Raw genomic sequence first — 15,298 nt, 5'->3', positions numbered from 1 at the left:
TTTGTGAAAAAGTCAGAAATGAAGACCACAAAAGTAGTCGTTGTTTGAGGCTCACTCACTGGATATATGTGCAGACACCGTTTAAAACAGCTCACTGTTACGTGTGACCACTACCGTACAATATTTAGCCTTGGCCAGCTTTTGTAGACGGAATTTAATGTGATTTTGCGTGACCAAACAATTGTGAATTTTTAATGAAACATGTTTTGTTTTGTCTGTCTGTGTTGAAGTCACAAAGTCTTGTCAGTGCCTCTCCTTTCTTCTAAATAACATTTGACAGATTTTGATGAAAGGCAACAGCAGTATTAAACTTCGTACGAAATGTAGTTGACACTAATGCTCATAACGGGTAAAACGCAACAATGTAAATATTCTTGTTATCTCTATGTTTCGGTCAATAAACGTTCACAGATTATACTACATTGCCACTTTATCAATTTTTGTGTGTTTTTAACGAAATTTCTGAGTTATAATTAGAGTATTTGCGCAAAACCTCAACATTTTCCAGTTTAATGGTTTCAAGACTTATTATATTCTGATTTTTGTTGATCTCCACTTCATGTCTCTCTGTGGTGTCTGAATATTTCCAGTTGTTGAGAATATGTGACATAGAGATGTACACTTCTTCTTGATCGAAGAAAATTAAAGCATACAATGTGGAAAGAATGTGTCAGATATTCGATCTTAATGAAAGGTGAATTTCATTTTTTTTAAATGTTGAGTTATAAAGAATTACGTCCAAAGTTAATGAAATGTTATCATTATACTCGTATTTATAAGTGTGTATAAAATTTATAATTGCTACAATCAAGTAATAAATCTACTTTCGTTGATTTGTGTAAATATATAACATCAGCTGCTTAAAAGGAAGATGTTGCTGTCTTGAGACTGCATGTGCGTATGTTTATGTCACAACGGATTCCACTGTGTAAGGGTATAAATCAAAAATCAGTAAAATTTCCTATTTTAAATAATCTTTTACACAACAACATTTTTAACAACTAAACAGTTTAAGAAAAGCAAAATAATTTGCATTGCATGTAAAATTGTTCTACCACTGTTCAAGCTCACTTCGAGTTTTAACATGTAATTGGATGCACTAAGATTTGCAAGCAAAATCTGAACATTAGTCAAATGTTAAATCCTGAACTGCTTTCTAGTGTAGATTCAGTCGATGTCCCATTCTACTACGTGGTAATTATAATTCGGTTGCAGTCACTCTTGGTCTTTCCCTGCGCACATCTAAAACTCCTTAATAAGAACATTTCGTTGGCGCGATACAGTAATTTCTCATTTTTCCCAAGCAATGGTGATGATCACTTGGCCCTGAAACGTTAAACAAAATTAAATAGTAGCATGTAATTAAAAACTAAACTGCATTAGTGCGACTTTATACCTTTAAAAATATATCAAAAGGTTGCTCCTTTAAAAAATAGCACATGATAATAATTTAACTATATAATTTTGCTTTACTTAGCATAATTATCAATGCATATTCTTATTTGTCTCATCGAGTCTTGCCTTGTACTCAAGTTCGGAATCAAAGCCATCATACTAGACTATTTTGACACGCCATATATAGTTATCATGAAAAAATAATTAGAGTAACAAGTTAACTAATGGTTTCCAAAATACTTTTTATTTATATTATCATGTGTCGAAGTGCCTATCTAACTATACCCTTTATTAAGGTTTATCTACTGTAACATTGTTGAAATTAAATCAGTTATTAATATCCATACCTTCAAACAGCAACTGACATAGTCGTGACAAAGTTTGGTACGGAGACCTAGTTGAGCGTTGAAATCCTTGTCTGGGGTAATTCCGTTAGAGGGTGTTCTCCACTTCTCAAATATTATGTCGTACAGCTTTCGGAAAATATAATACGTCAATTATGTCTTGCATGCCGATCACTCAGCAATCCTTTATAACATATAATGACAATTCCATTGATGCAGACTAGAAGTTTTGTTTCCTTTTTCATCTTTCATGTACCTAAAATAACAAATATAAGGACATGATAGAACATAATTATATCATACATATGCACGTTTATAGTATACAACATATGTTCAAGATATGCCTCGTTCTTTCAATATTATTTTCAAATGCTTAAATGAAGTTTACGGACCATCTAGTGCAAGCACTCTAACAATTAATTATTCCAATTAATAAAACTTCTAGGCAAGCGTGATCACATTTACATGAGCACCAGCCCGATGTTAGTCATGCTGGAAACTGGTGAGCCGGGAAGGACATCAATTCAGTTGGTGAACCGGGAAGGCGAAATTTTAGTTTACTGATTTTTCGGAAAGTTTAGATTCTAATGACTAATCAAGGTATCACTGACATCGGTTTACCATAAAAGAAAACCCGTCAATGCTTGGATTTATCAGAAATGCATGTAAACTCTTGTTATGCGACATAATATGATGTGGTGAATAGGGAAGTGTTTCCATGAAGTGCATTGTGCACGAATGTTCTCTTAAACGGAAGGCTTTCTTGAAAAATGCAAACGTAAATGATAAACTAGACGCATGTGCGGGTACTTTCGACTATATGTCATTTCCAAATCTATTAGTTATCAATGTAATAATCGCAAGTTTACTCACCGAATCGAGATGTTTTGACACAAAAAAGCCGCATCGGGAAGTGTTGCGTGCACCTGTTGATGACGTACTATACCACCCCTGAAACTGTAGACCTCTTTGGCTGGTAATTTTGGTCACGTGCGTTCATTTCTTTTATATTCCGTGCAGATTATTTTTTTATTCCCAAAGTACATTGTTACGTATTTAAAACTGTCTGTCTTTAAAACTTGTCAGTGTGTGTGCTGTATATAATGATTTTTTATATTAAATTTTGATTATATATTTTTTGTTTTGTATTTTCAACGGAGCTCATTAATTCTTTTTGAATGGCAAAAATTTAAATATATCTACTGGATTAAATTAGTGTTATCAAATAAATTAAACAGATAGCTGTAATTACAAATTTAATTTTGAATTACCGAAAGTGTGTCCAACTAGATCTAATAGGATGTTTTGAACAGCGTTATATTTTTTAACTGTGCCCGATGAGTAAGTATGTGTAGTCGCTATAATTAGTTACCACTGATGTTTCTTAGTTAGAAAACGCGTGATCAAGATGTGCTGGCGTTAATATATAATGAAATCACCTGTGTTAATTGATATAATACTGGTAATTGGACGTATCATAATTGTTGTTAATTGGTACCTGAGTCGGGTACACCAACGTACTTTTTCAAGTGCCGTCGCATAGTTTTTACACAAAAAATCAAGGAACTCGTCTATTGGAAAGGTGAAAACGAGGCTGCTGCCTTTGACCTAATTTGCAATACACAACAGTTTCTATTTTGAGTGAACGCGTACTCGGGTGTGTGTGTGTGTCCAAACAAAATGTCAAATGCGAAGGATGCGGCATTTCGGTGCCAGATAAAAAGTGGGAGATTGTGTATTTTACATTCAGGGAAAATCTATGATGTGACCGACTTTGCAGACCGTCACCCAGGTGGTCGAGAAATAATTGAAAATCGTGTTGGACAGGACGTTACGCAACTTATGAAATCCTTAGAAATTCACAGACATTCACCTGCGGCGTTCAAAATTTTAGACAGATATTATATTGGAGAGTATAGCACTACAAATGGAGTTGTAAGTATGGTTTTGATTTGTAAAATTGTTAAAAGGTCGCGAAATTGTGTGATATTTGAAGTTGATTTTACCTGCAACATGTCACGGAGTCGGCATATCATGATGGCACAGGTTATCAGACCGTTCAATATTTATTTTAGAACTGGTTATGTTATCTTGAAAGCAAGGACGAAATGTTAAAATGTAATCTATCAATATCGTGTACGTGAAACATGTCATTTATTTAAAATTTTGATTTATTTTTTTTGAAGATTGATAGATCTATCCAGACACCTCTAAAGTTATATGCCCTGGAACTAGATTTCAAATCATTTCAATGCAGTGTGATCTCAGGGTTTGAAGGATACGCCTGCAGAGCTCCAGATAAGCTGTGTATTTACGTAATTAAAATTATTTAAGTTGCAGAAAACCCGATTGAATTTATAATGTGTGCGTACTGAAACGCAATTAAAAAATTCTAATACCCAATTCATTAAAGATAGCTTGCATATCACATTTTCCGTATTATAGAACGGGTACAAGACTTAAACGCTAGACAACAGACTCAGGACACTAGACAGCTTTTGGGGACAGGTAGTCAAACTAATCTGACGCATACAGTTTGTTTTATATTGTGACGGTCAGGTGGCTGCAAATGTCAGAAATTAAAAAGCAGCCACTCAGCGACAGTAAGCTTGTCTAAGGGACAGTTACCCATACCCTCAGGAAGGGGAATTTTTCGTCGTTTTAAGACAAAAAGGGCAAGTTTTTAGCCTTATATATGTTACTACTTTTCACACTTATTAATACAGTTATTCTAATTAATGTAACTATATAGCAGTAGTAAGCTTCTTTTGAGGCACTACTATAATTTATATAACTTAAAAGAGAGTTCTTACCTAGTTGTGTCAAACAAGCTGTTATCAGGGGAATTTTCTTCTAAGAAAGGCGAAAAAACATAATATTTTAAGAGGGGAATGGAGCACATATTTGGCCCAAAAAATGGCCAAACGAGTGCCCTGAGACTGGTTATGTTTACGGCAGAATAGGTCTGTTCAACAAAGACAGTTGTCTGTTTGTGATGATATAGTGTCACCAATACTGGCCAATATCTTACGGGAGAGCACATATTATGGTGAACACATCATTCGGGATATTGTGGATGAATTGATCTCCGACTGCATTAAAAGTACAAAAAAACACCATGGAACGGAAGTATCCCAGAAAACATTAAATGTTAACCCAATTGGTTTTAGCAAATACCCAATTACTTCTGAAAAGGCTGGGTAATAGTTATAAAATTATTTTACCCAATTCAGATTTCCAACACCCAGTTCAGACAAAAAGTGATGGGTAAATACCCAATTGCACCAAAAGTGTGGAGCACTGCACCTGTAATTTTTGCATTTAGACTTTTAATTAGTTGAAATTTTCATCTTTTTGATTTACTTGCTGGTACATGTAGACTTATAGTTATACGTACTGACATATGCATACTGACATGATACATTTTTAATGTTTGTTGTGTTATTCTTCACATGTATTTAGTCCAATTTCAGAAATAAATATGTTTAAACTAGTCCAATGAAAATCAAAATTATCCTGTACTGGCTAAACCCAGTATGTATGTAAATTTAAAGAACAATGTTCAGTGAGTTATAATTTTATGCATTAATGATTTGATAGAAACTCCATCAAAGGTCAAGATCACTGGGATCTGAACATGGAAAATCATTTCCGATCAATAACTGGAGAACCATGTGACCCAGAGTGTTGAAACTTCATAGGATGATTAGTCATGCAGAGTAGATGATTCGTATAGATTTTGGGGTCACTGCGTTAAAGGTCAAGGTCACAGGGGCTTGAACAAGGAAAACCATTTCCGGTCAGTAGCTTGAGAACTAATTGACCCAGAATGTTGAAACTTCACACGATTATTGATCATACAGAGGAGATGACCCCTATTGATTTTGGGGTCACTCCATCAAAGGTCAAGGTCACAGGGGCTTAAACAGGGAAAACCATTTCAGGCCAGTAAGTTGAGAACCACTTGACCCAGAATGTTGAAACTTAATAGGATGATTTGACATGCAGACTAGATGACCCCTATTGATTTTGGGTCACTTGATCAAAGGTCAAATTCACATGGGCCTGAACATGGAAAACAGTTTCCAGTCAGTAACTTGAGAACCACTTGACCCAGAATGTTGAAACTTCATAGGATGATTGGTCATGCAGAGGAGATGACCCCTATCATTTTTGGGGTCAATTTGTTAAAAGTCAAGGTCACAGGGGCCTGAACATGAAAAACCATTTCCGGTCAGTAACTTGAGAACAACTTGACCCAAAAAGTTGAAACTTCATAGGATGATTGGGCCACTTGGTCAAAGGTCAAGGTCATAGGAGCCCGAACATGGAAAACCGTATCCAATTCATAACTTGAGAACCATTAGGCTCAGAATGTTGAAACTTAGTGGGATGATTGGACATGCCAAGTAGGTGATCCCTATTGCAGCCAACCATCAGTGTCTCTTTGACTTTCGCTCTTGTCCCCTATTGACTTCTTGCATATACGACTATGCATTGGGGGAGACATGCGCTTTTTTACAAAAGCATCTTCTAGTTTTATTTGATAAGCTTGCTGTTTTGAAGGGTGTGATTTATTTTTCTAATTTATTGCAAATTTCCCCGGATGTTTAGACTCGTTTTACCTATGCTCGACCAGATTTACAAGTATTTTTTCTCGGAACAAATTAAAAACTGACAAGGTTGTGGAAAACGTTTAGTTTCTGAATTGACCTACTTTTATTGGTAAATTTCCACCCAAGCGTTTGGCTGACATTGATCAGGATAAAATATGGCGCGGTTCATACTATAGGGTGCAAAACACTAAATTTTAAAGTGACATTTTCCTATGCTCGACCAGACCGATTTCTTTTTTCTGAGGTAATTATAAAATCAAACAAACAAATATTTTTATAGTCAAAACTTCATATTTTCTAGTTCTGTTTTCAGATTTTAAAATCAATAAGTTTCAGACTTTCAAACAAGAGATAGAAACACCTCCTGAAAAGCGGGCAAAAGGAACATTGGTATATGGTGTGTCTGCAGTATCCATCAAGTAATTTAACAAGAAATCGAACTGTTTTAACAATCAAACAAACCTAAAAACTTCAAAAAGTCAAATGTCCATAATCGTTTTATCCAACTTGTCTTATGGCGCGGTGAATCTTTTTATCCCAAGCGTCTACATGACGCAACTAATGAAGGCGCCATTTTTGTTTTGACCTTTCGAGAGGTGGGCGTGTTTGTTTACATCTTAAATTTTACTTTCAAGTCGATATTTTACAGATATAAGCTTATGTCAAATTATCAATAAAGATTAGAAGACTATAAAATACGTTGTTCCAGTACTCTTCTTAAAGAATTCGGGAAAGACGCATCATTTTCAAGAGGAGATTCACGGTAAGTATTTTCACAGATGCAAAGAAGCTGTCGTCTGTAAACAAACAAGCCCCTTAAAGATCTAGATCAAATATGTATGATGTCATACAAGGATGCTGGGAAGGAAATAAATGAACAAAAACCGTGAGTTCAACGGTTTATTTCAATAAACATGTACATTTATAAATAGTGGTCGAGCACTTGGCTGGTCGAGCATAGGTAAAATGACTCTATTTAGCTGTAGTACTTATCCATGATAACTGAAAAATGGCCAAAGCTAAGCTGTGCTCGTAACCTGGTAACCAATAGCAAAAAGGGGAAAAATCACTCTAAAGTTAGTTAAAATAACTGCGGCCCTAATTGGCTCAACACAATCGTCTCTGGTGAATCTGAGGATTTGATTCGCAAAAATCTCGCAAGTACCTGAAGTAGGTGGAGCTTAAATTTTGCTATCGGCGTGTGTTTTTGTATTCAACATTCACTTTGACACTGTGCAAATTGTCAACAGTCCAGGTAGCGGTAATTAGCGAGTGCTGATCAAAGAAAATCGGGTGACTTGCATTTCGCTTTTAGGTTAGATTTGAGCGAAGTTTGAAGTTCCAAAGCGACTATTTCGCTCAAGTCGCCAACTCGCGAGATCCCTGCCTCTGTTTACAAACAAGACAATGGATTGTGACACAAAACATTTCACTTTATGAGGACAAGTAATTAATTTAAAAAAAATAACTTGCATGTTGTAGATGACATGAAAAATGCCATAAAAGTCACTTAAACAATTGTTTCCCAGCTAGAAGAAGATTCATTTACATTCTCAACCCTGTAAATTCAAATTTAATTAATGCAAGGTCATTACAATTCAAGGTCTTGCCTTGTTTTATGTACATGCATTAATTATATCTAGGTGATTTATGCAAATTACCACATACGAAATTCGGTAAGCTTTATGAAAATAAAAGCAAACTTTTGGACAAGTCAGTCTTCGTTGTAGGTGTCTGTATAAAGGACAGCTCCAAATGACAGGTTTTACCATAATGTAGCTTAAATTATTAAATTGTTTAGTGCACAACAGTTATCTTTGAAAGGTGATCAGTTAATTTTAAGCAACACGTAACAACATTTAACTTTTCGTATATGAGAGATTTGTTTCAGGAACAAAGATACCTATTACGTAGAGTAAGATCCCTATGAGAAAATGTGTTTAATTGATATGAAAAATTTTAAACAGTCGAGCTTTTGTTATTGTAATGTACCCTTTCGAGAAAATCGGCGTCCTTGTCATAGATGTTTTGTCTGGAAGCAGGTTTCTCTAAAACTACTAGGCCAACTTCATGGCATCATGAGATTTCCTTAAGGGACAGACTTAACTCTAGCTTTTATTTTGTCAAAATTGTGCCCCTTTCTTCAGGTCAAAATTTTGCATTGAAACAGGTTTTTCAGAAACTACTAGACCAAATGCTTTCAAACTTCACACATGACTTTCTCCCATCATAATTTAAGTAGACCTCACATGGCAAGTTACATAATCCTAGGCTGGCTTTCATTTTGTAAAAAATATTCCTTTTTTGTCGAGTCTGCTTGCGGGAGCAAAGACATAGTCTTCCAAATGGCTGTTCGGTGTATGTGCAGTGCATGCGTGTGTACGGATTTGTTTGTCCGGACCATAACTTTGACGTGCATGGAGCAGTTTTGTTTATATTTCATAAAGTGTCATGCATAAACCCCAGGTTCCTATAAAGGTCAAGGTCACAGTTTGAGGTTAAAGGTGATGTCAGATCTTGTCCGGCCCATAACTTTGACATGCATTGAGGAATCTTGTTTATATTTGGCATGACTGTTAACCTCAGTGTCATGTACAAATCCCAGGTTCTTTTGCAAAGGTCAAGGTCACAGTTAGGGTGAAAGGTCATTTTAGAGCTTGTCTAGGCCATAACTTTGATAAGAAATGCATGGTCTTCGACACTGTGTCCGCTCTGTATCTCCTAAACCCCTTGGAAGGATTTTCATGAAACTTGGGTCAAATGTTCATCTCATCAAGACGATGTACAGAATTCATGTGTCAGCCATGTCGGCTCAAGGTCAAGGTCACAACTCTAGGTCAAATGTTTTAGCCATCCATTTTGTGTCTGTTCTGTATCTCCTCAACCACTTAAAGGATTTTCATGAAACTTGGGTCAAATGATCACCTCATCAAGACATTGTGCAGAACCCATGAGTCAGCCATGTCGGGTGAAGGTCACAACTCAAGGTCAAAGGTTTGAGTCTTCCATTTTGTTTCCGCTCTGTATGTCTTAAACCCCTTGAAGGATTTTCATGAAACTTGGGTTAAATGATCACCTCATCAAGACAGTGTGCGTAACTCATGAGTCAGCCATGTTGGCTCAAGGTCAAGGTCACAACTCAAGGTCACAGGTTTGAGCTCTGTATCTCTTAAACCCCTTGCAGGATTTTCATGAAACTTGGGTCAAATGATCACCTCATCAAGACAATGCGCAGAATGATGAGTCAGCCATGTTGTCTCAAGGTCAAGGTCACAACTCAAGGTCAAAGGTTTGAGCCTTCCATTTTGTGTGCGCTCTATATCTCCCATTCTCGCATACCAGAGGTCTACCGTGGTTCATCTCGGGATTTTGACGAACATCTGATGGATGAGAATGTATATCTCCTAAACTCCTTTCATTGATGTCATCATACATGGACTATAAAATATACTTAACAACGTCAGTGCTTCCATTCAATACCATCAACCCTTTCACTATCCATATCAGTGGCGGGGGAAATAGCTGTCTTTCAGACTGCCTTATTAGCAAAGTATTGCATGTATTACTTCATTTGGTTGATGTGCAATATTTACTTTTGAAACTCCTATAGTTATGCATTTTATCTTCTTTATCTTAAAATGGGCTTTCAGTTCCCAAGCCCAGTATTATCAAAGGAATATTTTTATCTTGAAATGTGTACAAGCTTGGACTTGAGTATATATTGTCTAAACTCCAAGAAGGATATTTATGAAACTTTACTTAGTATTCATGTTATCAAGATGACATGATGCACAACCCATGTTTAAAATTGCCAAGTTAGGTTGGGTCTTTTAAGTTTTATTCCTGCACAAGCCTATAATATCCTCTAAACCCTTGAATGCTATTTATGAAACTTGAGTTGAGTATTCCACTTATCTAGGTGACATGCAGAACCCATGTTCCAATTTTTGCAGTCCAATGTCAAGGTCATAAGTCATCAGAGTTGGATGATATTTATATAACTTGGTGACCTTGAAGGTCAAGAGGGGATACCAATTCAGCTACATTGTTTCTGTGTGAACCTTAGAGATAACATTGTAGACTGTATCTACATTGTATATTTCCATAATACATCTGTTCCAGATGAAAAAACTCATTCCTTATATATCACAGAGCTTTCTAGATCTGTACAGAGATTTGATTGATAAGGAATGTTTATGCTAGAAGTAATATTTGTGTTGATATAGGTCTACAAACAAATCTCTTCAACAAGGATCAATGAAATCCAGTGAAGAATTTATTGTACTAAAAGTTGACCATGGAGATCAATATTTTGATGTATACAGAGCATATGTTCTGTTTGTAAATAACTATAATAGTTGATGGAATTTATTTATATTATAAAGGATTGATTTTTGAAGTATCTTTAGTTGACTTGCACTTAATAAAACTAGAACTGTGGCAATAGCTACAGTATAGTATTGAAACCATATAGTTTAAACAGCAGCCAAATGTATTTTATATGTTGTGTAACCTTAGACAGGTCTTTATATCATACAAAATAGTACAATAAAACATCATGTGTAACCTATATACAGTAACTGTTTTAAGGCTATATCGGGCAGGTTTATTGGACTGAAAGCATGCTGTGTCCATGCAGTTCAAAAGTTTAGCTGAATCTATTCATCTGTTACAGAAATTTAAAAATGAGGAAGTATGATTTATATTTTGGTTGTAGGCAAGAGTCAAATTTTTATCATCATGGCAACAGCCTAGCAACAACAACAACAGTGAACAATTTTAAAACTTTTCCACCCCAACCCCAAGAAATTTTGTACAAAGACATGAAGTTGACAGAGTTATATTTTCAATTTGTGCAACATACATGTAGTTATTTGCTGTTAAAGGTTACAGGTAATCTTTAAGTTGTCAAATTTAATGTAAATGCTACATTTTCTTCCATATAAGGAGTAATCAGATGTGGATGTCTTTTCGTAGTGAATGTATATTGTATAATATCAGTACAGCAGCTGTTTCTAATCAAGTACATGTACATGTACATGTACATGTAAATGCTTGTGTTTCAGAATGTTCATGTACATCAAAACGTTTAAAACAGATAGCAATTAAAGGCTTTTAATTTTGTGTTAAAAATCAGGTGAAACAGCAATCCATTTAGATGTTATATGTATATATAATTACATGGTTCTTAGTTAGAGCAATGAAGGGAGGTAATCATTTATTCAATAATATTTCTGACTAAGTTAGTTGATATTCAGATCTTGAGCAAATGCATTTATAAGAAAACGATTGTCAAAATAGGATTTAATAGGAAATAGACATAGTTTATGTTCATAACAAAAATATAGCAGCCACATGATTATAGGCACAGACATTATGAGCCTTTAATGGCTATCAATAGACAGCTTTCAATGCCTGTTATAATCAGTACAGCTGATGGAGATTAAAAAAACCCATAAATATTAAACCATATATTCATTCATAAGAAGTTTGATTTATAATTCATAATATTGACTAAAAGAATAAAAAAAGGTGTTAAAAAGGTAAAGAAATACTCCTACCTCCCTCCTTGCAAACTGTAACACACTTGGGGCGTTAATCATGGAATTTATGCTATTTAAGGTAGTGGACCTGTAATTTTACTCACCAGCAAGTTTACTCTCCAGTTATGTCTTCATGTGAACCTACGCAGCAGTCTTCAATTGTAATGCACATGGTATTCTGTTAAAACCTGGAGAATGTCGAAATAGCATATGGAGATGGCCTTAATTGACACAGTTTTTATTACATTGTTATTACTGATGTTGAAATGGCATTATAAAGATCGTTTACATTGTTATTGTGAATGTCGAAATGGCATGAGAAGATCGCCATAATTGACAAAGTCATCATAACATTGTTATTTATTGACACAGTTGTCGTTACATTGTTATTACAAATATCGAAATGGCATATGGAGATCACCTTCATTGGCACATTTGTTATTACTGCATTGTTAGTACCAGTGTCAAAGTGGCATATGGAGATCGCCTTAAATGACGAGGTTGTTATAACATTGTTATTATGAATGTCAAAATAGCATATGGAGATCGCCTTAACTGACGAGGCTATTATAACATTGTTATTATGAATGTCAAAATAGCATTATGGAGTTCACCTAAAATGACACAGTCGTTATTACATTATTAGAGGTTTACTACCTTAAACTTTGCTTAAAGATATATTTGTAAGCAAAGATAAATGTACCATCATAAATCTTGTTTTGAATGAATTAGCTGAAGATATTTAGGGTCAGAAAATTAAGTGATCTGTTTGAAACAACAATTGTAATTAGTCAAAATTTGGTTGTATATATTTTTTCAGATGAGCGTTTGTCACATGAGAGTCACATAACTATAGTTAAGTTATGTTGATATTCCTTTATTTTCAGTGACTTGTAAACAGGATAGTTTTTAGCTTGACTATTCAAAGTATAGTCTAGCTATTCTACTCACCCTGGCGTCGGCTTCAGCGTCACACCTTGGTTAAGTTTTTTCGCATGTAAGTACATACAGCTATCATTTAAAGGCATATAGCTTTGAAACTTATTTATTCTTTTTCTAGGTCAATTACCAACCTCACTGGGTCAAGTTCCATAACTCTGACATGTATTTTGAGCAAATTATGCCCCCTTTTGGAAAATTCTGGTTAAAGTTTTACATGCAAGTTACTATCTCCAAAACTAATGCAGATATTGAATTGAAACTTCACATGTGTCTTTGGGGTTATAAAACTAGTTGATAGCAGCAAGTCCCATAACTCTGACCTTCATTTTGGCTAAATTATGTCCCTTTTTGAACTTAAAAACTCTTTTGATATTTAACATTTTGGGTAATATTTTCCTGCTTCTGGGACAATATTTCGAATAGTCGAGCTTGGCTGTCTTACGGACAGCTCTTGTTAGTTGTCAGATGAAACAGGATTTCATTGTAATTCATTATAATATGATTTGTGTCTGTTTTGTAGATGTTGATGCAACACAGGTAGTTGATTGAGTATTTGAAAATTTTGAATCCTTTTTCTTTCCCTCTCTTTTATCTCGCACTTTCAAATGATTACTAAATAGGGAGAGATGGGAAGAATAATCATTTGCCTTGCACCAACTTCTGAATAATTCCTTGGAAGAACCTTTTTATCCTATCTTTATGAGAAATAACAGGGACTTCTATTTTTTTGTTTTTTTTTCATTTATATATGTTTACATTTTAGCTACCTGTAGAATGTTTGCTTCCACCTGTATGTAAATCATTTTCTTAGTTTGGTCCAATAATTTAATTAAACTACCCTTACCTTTTATAGGTAATAAGGTATAGGTAATAAATGTAATATACTGTATATATAACATAAATCATGAGTTATTAGATAAATGAGAACAATCATGTAGAATACAAATGCTACAATTTACAAAATAAATCTAGATTTATTAAACACTCATATATTATATAGAAGGTAATAGAGTACAATATTTAAAAATACGGATAACAACATTTGACATGCCATACATATATCACTAAGAAGTAGATTAGAAAGTAGTTTTTTCCCAGAAATCAAATAACTTAGGTCATAGATTAGTTACATGAAACTTACCCGAGCTTTGATCTTGTGAAATACTGCTATATCATTATTTATAGCCACTATTTGTTTTTATTTAGAGGTTACACAAAATGATGTATTACACAACAGTTTTTTCTGTCAGATGTTAAGTCTTTCAACTTCACTTACTCATGGCTGATATTCTTACTAAAGCTCCACTTAATCATTAACAGTCCACCTGCTTAGCACAATAGGGAGAGTGCAGCTCTGCGGATCGATGGGTGGTGAGTTCGATCCTTGGGCGAGGCGTATACTCTCCGTGACACTTTGTTAAATAACCATTCATCCTCCACCTGGGATTCGTGTCGGGATGTTGGCAGTTACTTGCAGAGAACAACTTTTTACTGGTACAGAATCCAGGAAAGCTGGTTAGGTTAACTGCTCTCCGTTACATAACTGAAACACTGTTGAAAAACAGCATTAAACCCAAAACAAACAAACAAACGTCACCAGGAAGTGCCAGTTTGGTTAGTTAAAATAAATTTAGAGATAAATACGCACATAGGCAACTGTAAGTAGGGGTCAGGCCTGCCTCTTTACTTAATTACTGGTTCCCAGGCCTCTAGCTATACCACTGCTGTCATTACGATGTATATAGGTTAAATACCACTAAATCAGGCCATTCTTTATTATACGCTCGAAGGGACGTATTATGTTATAACCCTGTCTGTACGTCTGTTAGCAATTTCGTGTCTGCTCTGTAACTCTTTAACCCCTTGAAGGATTTCAAACAGACTTGACACAAATGTTCACCACATCGAAATGACGTGCAGAGAGCATGTTTTGGATGTCTCACTTCAAGGTCAAGGTCACACTTAGGGGTCACAGGTCATATTAGTTTGTTTCGTGTCCGCTCTGTAACTCTTGAACTGGGGTCAAAGGTCATATATGGCTTTGCTTCCCCTAGGGTCAAATATGACCCCGCCCTGGGGGTCACATGGTTTACATAGACTTATATAGGGAAAAACTTTGAAAATCTTCTTGTCCAAACCACAAAGCCTAGGGCTTTGATATTTGTAACGTAGCATCATCTAGTGGTTCTCTACCAAGTTTGTTCAAATTATCCCCCTAAGATCAAATATGGCCCCGCCCCGGGGGTCACATGGTTCATTTAGACTTATATAGGGAAAAACTTTTAAAATCTTCTTGTCCATAACCTACAACATTCAAATTTGGACCACATGTATAGTTTTGAGTGTCAAGATGAACCTTGACATGAGTTGACCTTGATCTTGACCTAGTGACCTACTTTGACCTAGTGACCAACTTTCACAATTCTGTATCTACAGCCTTCAAATTTGGACCACATGC

General features: G+C 35.2%; 1 protein-coding gene and 1 long non-coding RNA gene across 2 annotated transcripts in view; one reads left to right on the top strand and one right to left on the bottom strand.

The window, feature by feature from the left end:
- Positions 1–930: 930 nt before the first annotated feature.
- On the bottom strand, positions 931–2,662 carry LOC128558127 (uncharacterized). Its single transcript, XR_008371534.1, has 3 exons — positions 2,613–2,662; positions 1,743–1,995; positions 931–1,326 (listed from the first exon to the last, which is right to left on the bottom strand). It is a non-coding gene; the product is annotated as an uncharacterized LOC128558127 (long non-coding RNA).
- Positions 2,663–3,097: 435 nt separating this feature from the next.
- The window catches only part of LOC123548970 (fatty acid 2-hydroxylase-like), a 51,266-nt gene continuing 39,065 nt past the window's right edge, over positions 3,098–15,298 (top strand). Inside the window, exon 1 of the mRNA XM_045336685.2 lies at positions 3,098–3,674. Coding sequence (XP_045192620.1) covers positions 3,420–3,674 — 255 coding nt within the window. The 5' untranslated portion in view covers positions 3,098–3,419. The remainder of the gene's footprint in view (positions 3,675–15,298) is intronic.

This window comes from Mercenaria mercenaria, chromosome 6, assembly GCF_021730395.1.
Source record: "Mercenaria mercenaria strain notata chromosome 6, MADL_Memer_1, whole genome shotgun sequence".
NCBI classification, from domain to species: Eukaryota; Metazoa; Mollusca; class Bivalvia; order Venerida; family Veneridae; genus Mercenaria; species Mercenaria mercenaria.
Note: the sequence above shows the minus strand (reverse complement) of the source record. Positions and strands in the feature narration are given on the sequence as shown.